Source organism: Saccostrea cucullata, unplaced genomic scaffold, assembly GCF_032062105.1.
Source record: "Saccostrea cucullata isolate Sc308-1 unplaced genomic scaffold, CSIRO_AGI_Scuc_v1 ctg548, whole genome shotgun sequence".
Taxonomy (NCBI): domain Eukaryota; kingdom Metazoa; phylum Mollusca; class Bivalvia; order Ostreida; family Ostreidae; genus Saccostrea; species Saccostrea cuccullata.
This window is the reverse complement of record NW_026928247.1, coordinates 289220-299512: the sequence shown is the minus strand read 5'-3', so window position 1 is coordinate 299512 and position 10293 is coordinate 289220. Positions and strand designations below refer to the sequence as shown.

Sequence of the window (10293 nt, the reverse complement as noted above, 5' to 3'; positions counted from 1 at the left end):
ACTCGTTTATTAGGATTCTTTGCATTCATTTTTCTTTAACTTTGTTCATCAATATACACAACATTTTTTGAGATATAAATATGTCAAGATCGAAGGCTTGTATTATATAATACTTCAAAGTGCTCTTACATATATATATATATATATATATATATATATATATATATATATATATATATATATATATATATATATATATATATCAATGATTCCTTCAATTAATACTTTGAAAGCATTATATACAGAATTGCATTCAATTTAAGATATTTGAGGAAAAAAAAACTTCTTTATGCCTAGTTTAATGATTTCAAGATTGAAAAAAGGAGGTTTTATATAATTTTCAATCATGTAATTATAGCATAAGATATTGAATGTTTTTGGGCAATTCAATACAATATATATCATTACTGCATTACGCTTAATATTGCATTTCATTTGTTCAGAAAAGAATTTTTAAAACAAAAAAAATCTTAAATGGCTGTATGATTTGATGTCAGTTTGAATGAAAGAATGTTTATTTTAGATACTATTCATGACAAGGTTTAGGACGCAAATGGATGGAAATAGTTTTGCTTTCTTAGATGACATATACATCAGTAATAGTATCTGTTCAGGTAAGTTGCAGACACGATTTTTCAGGTAAAATGCAATAACATTAAACTTTAAGAATACATATTACTTAGTGAAGTCATAAAATATCTTTTTAATTTTTCAAAATACTAGGGAAAATTAAGTGCATGTCGCATAAAACATATGAAAATAACGAGCAGTATTCATGTTCAAAAGTCCATAAAACAATACAAAATGGAAGAATTCAATTGCAAACATGGCTGGACTTCGAAAAATCCATAGGTTGGAGCGGGTGCCATAGAGCAGTGAGTACCTTCTGCTGACCGGTCAATGACTGTCACGTAAGACATATGCTACTTTTCATGATCATGAGTGATCATTTTCTGACGATCAGTCCAGCGGCCGTGTGTTCCTTGTGCAATAAACAACGGAAAAATCCGTCGTAAATTTATAGGATGTAGGTAATGGACTAACAATAAGTATAAAAACGTCATTCATTATTTGGCTTAATGATAAATTGTTTTTATTTTCTGACAAGGTCATTTTATCGACCACATAATTTCGCGTGATACCTTTAAACGAGACAACTGATAATCTTGTTCCATTAACTTGCATATTTTGTCAATAAGTTTCTCACTTTTTAGCAATTGTCCATACGTAGGGAAAGGTTCTTGCGCATTGCATCAACTGAAAATTATATGTATACATTCCGCCTGAAGGTTAAGATTGATGGTATTTTGTTTCACTTTCCTCTCGAGAATATTTCACTCAAACTCACTTGCCGATGGTATTCTAAATTTACATTTATGAATTTTAAAATAACGTATGTGCTTAATTACTAACAATAAACGTTGATTACAAGGCAAAATAATGAGAATATCTTAACTTTATCAAGTGGCACAGGCTGACAGATAGACAAAGGGACAAACAAGAAGCTAAAAGAGCGGATGTCTCCGAGGAAACATATAGCCTCCTGCCGTAGAGGACTAATAGACTTATAAAACAACAATTCTTCTTAAAAGTTAATGCTTTACTTGTAGCAATGCAGCACTGATATAATATGATAATTACAGAGAACAAATCCAAGAAGAGTGATATAGCATAATTACGTCTATCATTTTTTATTTTGATTTTTTGTATGTTGAAGCAACTGTTATTTGCAACGATGGAGGGTTTCGTTGTCTTTTAAGTAAAGAATGTATAAATGGGACTATGTTCTGTGACAGAAAGAGAGACTGCAGCGAGGGGAGTGATGAACATAATTGTAAGCAATATATGTTTTGTTGTATTGATCTTAGTGAAATGTAACTTTCGAACAGTAATGAACAAGAAATTCATTATTCTTCTATTAAACTAAAAGGTAATAACAAGTTAAGAATCGTAATTTTTTTTGTTTCAGGCAATTATAATTCTAAGAATTCCATCGTTTTTGGAAGTTCAGAGTACCCACAGAGTCCCTCTTGTGGCATCAATGCAAATAAAACCAATTCTAAACTGAAAAATTCTTCTAATGATCATCCTGCAATGCAGATAAAAAGTCTGGATAAAGATAAAATACAAAATGATGCTAAAAATATAAAGAATGATGCTAGATGCGCAATATTTTCAAGTGTATGCACATGTATTATAAGCGATCCATCTCTACGATTTAAATCGTTATCTTGGAAAGAATGTTCAAGTATCAAAGCAGTATTTTATCTCTTTTTTGAATTGCAAAATCTTACGTGTTTGGAAGTGTCTCTTCCTAACAACCAGTTATTTTCTATCTATTATTTCAATATAGTAGATTCAAATATTTCAACAATTGAGATTATGAAAAAAAAGATGACAACTTTACAACATATCACAATCCGTGATTCCATTGTTGAGAATCTTACCATAACTCAAGGGAATAATGCATCAGAGCAACTACAAACGCTGCAACTAATAAACTGCACGATCAAACGGATTGTAATACACCTTGTTGATAACAATATACGGATTTCATTGGTTCTATCTTCTTTCGATGGCTTTTCTCTGATAAAAAATGTTTCCTCCATTTTTTCCTTTTATGATAAATATTTTGACATAAGTTCATATACATTAGATACATTTTATAATTTTTATAACCATATGCCCTTTCGAATCGCATTTCAGTGTGATAGGAAAATGATACATATCGTAACCCAAGACTACTCACATGTTTTTTATTCAAACATTATTCATATATCAGCGTTGCTTGGTCTTGGCTGTGGAATACGTTTTATAAATATATTTACAAATTACAACATATTTTCTTTTCTAGGTACCACATCAAAATCTTTTATACAAAGTGATTACTTTTCAATGAAAAATCATGGCTTAAAATATATCAGTAAGATAAAGTTGCGACTTGCTAAATTAAAAAAGATTGATTTTTCTTCCAATGTTATACCCTTTATAAAAGAAGGAGATTTTAATGAATCTACATCCTTGCAAATACTTAAATTACAGGGTAACCTTATTGAATACATTTCGGGCAACACATTTAAGGACATGATATCGTTATATCTTCTTGATCTCTCAAGTAACTTAATCACAAAAATAAGGAAAAATTATTTTATAGCCTTAAAGAATCTAAATTATTTGTATTTGAACTATAACAGGATAAATGATATTGATGCGATGGCGTTTTCCAATTTAATTTCTCTATATACTCTAGATTTGTCATACAACGACATTACGCATTTTGAAGCAGGACTGTTTTTAGCTCTAGAATATCTAGAATATCTTTATATACATAAAAATCGAATTAAAGCTGTAGATGGGATGTTTTGGGGATTATTTGATCTAAAAGTCCTTAAAGTTGATGCTTTTTCTATCTGCTGTGCAAAGCCTCGTAGCCGTAATGATGTGCATTGCGTTGCTCCAATAAATGAAATTGCTTCGTGTGAGCATTTAATCAATGCTCCTGTCTTAAATGTTGGCATTTGGTATATTGCTTTTCTTGCCACCGTCGGGAACATGATTGCGATGATTTGCAGCATTTCTACATTTAGAACATCCTCATTTGCATATTTCATTTTCTCAAGAAATTTGAGTGTTGCCGATTTCCTTATGGGTATCTATCTCTTCATAATAGCTATTACTAATTTGGTATATGCAGGGAAATATGGATTTGAGGATTATTTTTGGCGACATAGTTCTCTCTGTACTTTTGCAGGGATTTTGGCCACAGTATCAAGCGAAGCATCTGCACTTTTTGTTTTGTTGATAACCATAGATAGGGTGGTAGCTATCAAATTTCCCTTTTCAAGACGTAATAAGGTGTTGGTGATAGGATCATCTGTATTGGCATGGATTATTGCTATTTCTTTGTCTTTGCTTCCTGTATTGCCATTTAATTTGTCAATGTTTGAAGACTTTTATGCACAATCTCCTGTTTGTATATCTCTGCCATTATCAGTCCATAGGCAGCTTGGTTGGCAATATTCAATGATTATTTTCATTGGCTTAAATTTCCTTATATTTCTTGGCATCATTTTTGGACAATTTCTTATCCTGTATGAAGTAATAAAATCCGGAAGCAATAGTCAGGCCTCAAACATACGTCGAAGGGAGGTAACTCTCGCCAAGTCTGTTGTAGCCTTGGTTGTCACTGATCTTCTTTGCTGGATACCTATAGGAATAATCGGTGAGCTTACGCGCTTTACTTTACATAAACATTTTGTAGATGTCGTAATAGTTATCCATTACATTTAAAAAATAATATGAGTACAGTTTAAATATTAATCAAAAAGGCAGATTATTTCTAGAAAAGTTTGCAATAGATATGTACACTCTGTATTGGAAAATATTTTACCCATTTTTAACGATGCGTAAATTTATTGATGAATGTCTTTTAAAACACTTGTTATAGTTTGGGATAGTACATTATTCCAGGAATCTATGTGTAAATCAATTTACCTCCAGATATAACTTATATTTTTATATACATGTATATCCTAAGCTGTTAGTTATCTTTTGGCAAGGAAATATACATTTCTGTCTTTAAATTTAATTCATTTTGTTTATCTTTATATGTTACTTCTCTTGTAAAGGAGATAAAAATAATCTGAAAATGGTCACAACCTTCCAGCAGTCTTACTTCCCGCTACGTATTATCTATTCACAGTATATTTGCCCTTCCCATTTATAGTTTGATTATCATTTTTATCTTATTTCACTTAAATTTTTAAATCAAAACTGTAGGAAGCAAAAATAATTTTGACTGAGTAAATGAAGTCAACATTGAATTTTTCGCAGACATAAACGTCGAATTGAACCAACTTATTCCATTGTTAAATATCGAATGTATAGAAACGGCTCAAGTTGCGCTTTAAATCTATTTCCTTTTGCCTCCACTTTCATGAAATAGTATAATTTCTTTTCCTGTTAAAGGAATTTTAATGATGCAATTATAAATGGACCTCAAACTCTTAGATTGACAAAAATGACATATGTCATTAGAAAATAAAGAAAGTATGTCGAAAGCATCTGTCTTTAATACACAGGTCTACGTTTCTTTGCTTCAGCTTATCAATTGAAAATAAACATTTAATATATTCATAACCTTTTCTTTACTGATGATAGGAATGTTGACCTTTTCCGGAACAGATGTGACACTGGAAATCTACGCTTGGATCAAAGTGCTTGTTTTACCTGTAAATTCTGCAATTAATCCGATTCTTTACACACTGACTGCTATAATACGGAACAGGGGACGCCATCGGGTAAGTTTTTATGGAATAAATTTTATCTAAAGCAGAATTAGATATACAGTCAGTGAATTCAACGAAGGTTTTGGCAGTTTTGATTGGTCACTTTAAGCGCTTATTTAGCACTTTTCATTTTTATAATATTAATCGTAAGGTAATATTTTCATGCATGAACCACATGTATATTAATTTAGGATTATACCTCGAAATCAAGGGATAATCAGTTTGATTTTTCGTTGTTTAAAGTCCATCCCGAGAAATTTTTCATTCAAATGCAGATGCCACCACTTGCTGAGGAAAATTACAACATTTTTTCCTATACTTGACACTCATTGCCATTGGGTAGTGAGAGGTCTTTATTGTATCATCACCAACTGCGACACAAAATCTCGGTTTAAACCGTCCTATCCAAACGACATGTCTGCACGTCCCACAGTGGAATTCGAGTACTTAATGTAAGGATCAACTCATTACTCCGCGACTCTAGAGAAGATGCTCTAACCACTGCATCACATTGACTATAAATCTATTAAGAATGATATATGTGCCCATTATATTATTTAGACGTCTTCTCAAAATATATTTTAAGATTATCTTGGCATCCTTTGTCGAAGAAATGAAGATTTATTTTGCATGGTTTGTCTAAAGACACATCATTTAAAAGTTCTGCTAAACTTTGAGTTTTGTTATCTGTTACAATCGAAAAAAAGTCTAATTGACACATTGTAGAAGGAGCTTGCTTTAAAGCTAGTGATATAACATTTGAATGATAATTTGAATGTTGTTTTTTTAGATTCTAATTCTTGCAATGTAAATAAGAATAGGAGATCTGTAAGGAAGGGAATATAATCTATAGTCAATATTAACTGGTCATTGGACTAAAGCATTTATTCAATTGTAAATATTTTTGCATTTTTTTATTTTTAGGTTAGTGAAAGCAATCTACAAAGAGAAAAGGAGTTGCTAGGTCAGGAAATCTCTCGACTGAAGATAGAATTGAAAACTGTAAGTATTACTGTATAAGTGGAAATTTTAGCGAAACGCAAATTTAGCGATTTGTCCTGAAAAACGGGAAATTAATTTTTAGCGAGATGTTATTTTAGCGATTTTGAAATAAATGTTAAAGAAGTCATATCAAATAAATTGAAATTAATTTTTAGCGATATTCAATTTTAGCGATCTCGGCACCCTCGCTAATAATGCCAAAATTAATTCCTCGCTAAAAATTCTACTTATACGGTATCATATTTCATTTTATACACCAGTGATTTGTAGGATAAATTATACCAGATATACTTACATGTATCTCACATTTCACAAAATCATACTACATGTAAGAACTTTTTATATTTGAGCAATGACGCAAATAAACTTCCAGTTTACAAGAATACTTCAACTTACTTATATGTATATTTGGTTGTTCGTTGCTTAACGGCCCTCTCGAGCATGTTTCACTCAAATGAAGACGCTACAATGTGCACTTGCCAGAGGAGTGCTGCATATTTTGACTTATAATAGGCGCTCATGGACTTTGAGCAGTGAAGGATCTTGTTCATGTCAGCACTTACTGCGACAAGGGACTTATTGATCGGTTAATACACAGTCTCAATTAAAAGACAAAATCCCACGTCCAACAGTCGAATTCGAACCTCAGACGAAAGGATCAACTCTTTACTCCGCGACACTAAGACAAACATTCACCGCAACACTACGCGGGCGACATTTACATTTATGAAATTTATGAAAAGATTATTAATAATCGTAGGAAATTTACATTGTAAAGTTTATTTTATTTAAAACTCGTAATGTAACTTTCTGGTCAATAGTAAAGTTATATTAATTTTTTGCGAAGTTTTAATTGCATTTTTTTTTCTTTTTCAGCTTAAAGAAAATACTTAAAAAGTCACATGATAGGACAACAAAAATGACCTGAAGAAATTGTTTTTCGCTTCTTATGTATACATCTTTTATATGGAGTTGAATGTCATTTATTTCATTTGGCATACTATATCTTTTTTCCTACGTGAAAATTCCTTTATCTTTCTTTTGTATAAATAAGAGAAGATGGATACAAGAAGAAACATTCTGTAAAAGAATAAAATTAAAGTTCTTAAAATCATACTTCTGAAAGTCTTAATTCACATTTCGTAATCAAAATACATCGAAATAAGAAACAGTATTTAAGCTAAATGTCCATTTAATAACAAAATCAGACGCAAAAGAAACAACGGGATCTAAAACATCAGACAAGGGATCAGGTGTCATTTGCATGGAGGAGTCTTCTTCCCTTGCCTACTTTTGAAACCCACAGTGTGCGTCTTGCCATGACTCGGAAATAATTGGGGAAATGCGTCCACAATAATAAATCACTGTTTGAAATCAAACTGGTCTAACATTTACCGGAGTAGTATGAAAAATGTCAGTCAGCATTTGACTTCAGAGGGATCGTAGTCCTCCATCACCTCATAATATAATCAATCATAATATAACCTAAAGCTTTTTAATATCTGCCTGAGAGTACTTGTGTGTTAAACAGGGTAGGTAAATTTACTAATTCAGTTTTCATTCTAAGAGCATCTGTCTGTCTATGATGTCAAAATGTCTCGAATTAAATTCATTGTGCGGAATGGTCATCAATAAAGTTGAAAATCGTAAGTTTAAATGTTCTTAATGTTCGTATAATTTTGTAATTTCAAATTTTTAAAAAGTTTCTTGGAATTCTTAAGTGATGTATACACATCTGTTTTGGGGAATGCTAAAAACACTCAAAACTGTCAAATGGCTTTTTAAAAAAAAAAAATCTGAGAAAGGGAGTAATGGCCACTTGAGGGAATAAAATGGATTACAACTTGAAGAATTAAATAACAGTTCCTCTAAAACACAATTAAATAACGAACATGACAAATAAAGGCAATAGGTTCACCTGCTTTGTCTCTATGGATACGTATTAACTATGCAATTTATCTTATTCTTTCACCTTTGAATCATTATGCACAGGAGATTGGATTTTTTCATATTGTCTTTCAATTGCTTAAAACTACATTTAACATATATCTGATACTAGAACAATTAATTCAATCTATAGCTAAAAAGTGTCAAACTCTTGTTTTTCATAAATGGCTCACAGACGTAAGGTCCTCATTATCAACTAAATTAATGTCAATAATTATTAGCGTCTAGCAGGACTATAGTTGTAGGGTGATAAAGAACAAAATCGAGAATAGTGTTTGGGATGCTCGATATGTAGACTATGAAATGTCTTTAATTCAAAAGTTTGTAAGGTATTTGTGATATTTGAATAAAATTTTTAAGGTTAGTTATCAAGTACTTCTTTGTTTATGTAATGAAATATCCAGATGTACATGTATAATCCAGACTCCCTGGGAGTTTTCTACATTTTCAAATAAAATACTCATCTTTCGCTGCCAGTGAAAGGTATGTAGGAGATTAAACCTGAATTTAGGACAAATAAAACATTTTGAACGGGTGTGGCTGTAAGAGTCTTAAAAACAACATGTCACTGAAGAATATCTTTAACATAAAGTTCATTAATCATGGTGTACACTGTAGTAACGTAAAAATCCCCCACGGAAGTGAGGTACCCTATGTGTTTGCAAGATTTGCACGACTAAAACACTGTACAAGAAGGAGGGATACACCATTCGTCAGGTACTTGTAGTATAACATGCACTAATTGCCCAACCCTTTCAATTTAGATATGTTGTTATAACATTACTGGTTCAATCTGAGTTACATGTACTTTGATACTAATATGTTTCAGTACAAAAGACCTCATTTTGATTGCAATTGTATTTATTTTAAGCTAACTCGAGCGAGTCCTTTAGATTAATCAGCTATTGTAAAGTGCATTCTGTTTAAAAATACCGAAGGATATTGGCATTAGCCAATACCAGTCACAATGTGTTTGCTTATTGAAATGACATTTTCCCTTTTAATTCATTAATCCTAAGCAGGTTTTATTTGCATGATTAAAAGTGCATTTATACACGTTTTGATTTGAAGTTTGTGTTACATATTAGGCACTCATTTTGCCGATAATATAATGTAACAAGAGGCCCAGGGGCCACAGCGCTCACCTGAGCACATCAGGCTTGAATTTACTCCACCCCCCCTCCAGGCGTTCATCATTTGAACAAACTAGAATCAACACTACCTGAGGATGATTCCATATAAATATCACAAATCATAGCTTTGAATTTTGAAAAGAAGATTTTAAAAGGTTTCCCTATATATCAAATGTAAATCTCTTTTGGCCCCACCTTTTTGATTTGAACAAACTTAAATCTTCTACCTGAGGATGATTCCACATGAGTTTCATCTTTCCTGGCCCAGTGGTTCTGGAAAAAAGATTTTTAAAGATTTTTCCTACATATTCCTATGTAAAACTTGGGTCGGCCATTTTGGCCCCACCCTAGCCCCGGGGGTCATGATTTGAACAAACTTGAATTTTGCTTCCAAATGAGTTTCATCTAAAAAGAAGATTTTTAAAGATTTTTCCTATATATTCCTATGTAAAACTTAAATTGTCCCAAGAATTATAAATTCCACATAAAAAGAAGAAGATTTTTAAAGATTTTTCTTATATATTCCTATGTAAAACAGGGTCACCATTTTGGCCCCCCTTGCCCCGGGGGTCATGAAACAAACTTGAAACACTACCTGAGGATGATTCCACATGAGTTTCATCTTTCCTTGTCCAGTGGTACTGAAGAAGAAGATTTTTTAAAGATTTTTCCTATATATTCCTATGTAAAACTTGGGTCGGCCATTTTGGCCCCACCTTTGCCCCGGGGGATCATATTAACAAACTTAAATCTGCTCTAAGGATATCCCCATGAGTTTCATCTTTCCTGGCCCAGTGGTTCAATTTTACAGATTTTCATATATTCCTATGTAAATTTAATTTTGAAATCAAACTTGATATAAAGTTTCATCTTTCCTGGCCCAACTGGAAAGAAGTTTTTAAAGATTTTTCCTATATATTCCT

At 31.9% G+C, this 10293-nt stretch overlaps 2 protein-coding genes across 2 annotated transcripts; both read left to right on the top strand.

Moving 5' to 3' along the window:
- The first annotated feature begins 533 nt into the window (after nt 1-533).
- Nucleotides 534-3823, top strand: LOC134276900 (relaxin receptor 2-like). The gene is made up of 5 exons (XM_062759179.1): nt 534-614; nt 1718-1834; nt 1970-2520; nt 2959-3684; nt 3812-3823. Exons 1-5 carry the CDS (start codon nt 554-556, stop codon nt 3821-3823), a joined length of 1467 nt encoding a protein of 488 aa, XP_062615163.1. The 5' UTR covers nt 534-553.
- LOC134276890 (G-protein coupled receptor GRL101-like) lies at nt 3776-7301 on the top strand. Its single transcript, XM_062759169.1, has 4 exons — nt 3776-4222; nt 5161-5300; nt 6213-6290; nt 7167-7301. The coding sequence occupies exons 1-4, from the start codon at nt 3940-3942 to the stop codon at nt 7182-7184; spliced, it is 519 nt and encodes a 172-aa protein (XP_062615153.1). The 5' UTR covers nt 3776-3939; the 3' UTR covers nt 7185-7301.
- The last annotated feature ends 2992 nt before the right edge of the window (nt 7302-10293 follow it).

What these genes read in the sequence shown, in the direction of transcription:
- LOC134276900 (XM_062759179.1), top strand. Translation starts at nt 554, where the DNA reads ATGGATGGAAATAGTTTTGCTTTCTTAGATGACATATACATCAGTAAT. An exon ending in CAGTAATAGTATCTGTTCAG is followed by an intron (nt 615 to 1,717) that starts GTAAGTTGCAGA and finishes TGTATGTTGAAG; the next exon opens with CAACTGTTATTTGCAACGAT. An exon ending in ACTGCACGATCAAACGGATT is followed by an intron (nt 2,521 to 2,958) that starts GTAATACACCTT and finishes AAATTAAAAAAG; the next exon opens with ATTGATTTTTCTTCCAATGT.
- LOC134276890 (XM_062759169.1), top strand. Translation starts at nt 3,940, where the DNA reads ATGTTTGAAGACTTTTATGCACAATCTCCTGTTTGTATATCTCTGCCA. An exon ending in GATACCTATAGGAATAATCG is followed by an intron (nt 4,223 to 5,160) that starts GTGAGCTTACGC and finishes TACTGATGATAG; the next exon opens with GAATGTTGACCTTTTCCGGA. An exon ending in GGAACAGGGGACGCCATCGG is followed by an intron (nt 5,301 to 6,212) that starts GTAAGTTTTTAT and finishes TTTTATTTTTAG; the next exon opens with GTTAGTGAAAGCAATCTACA.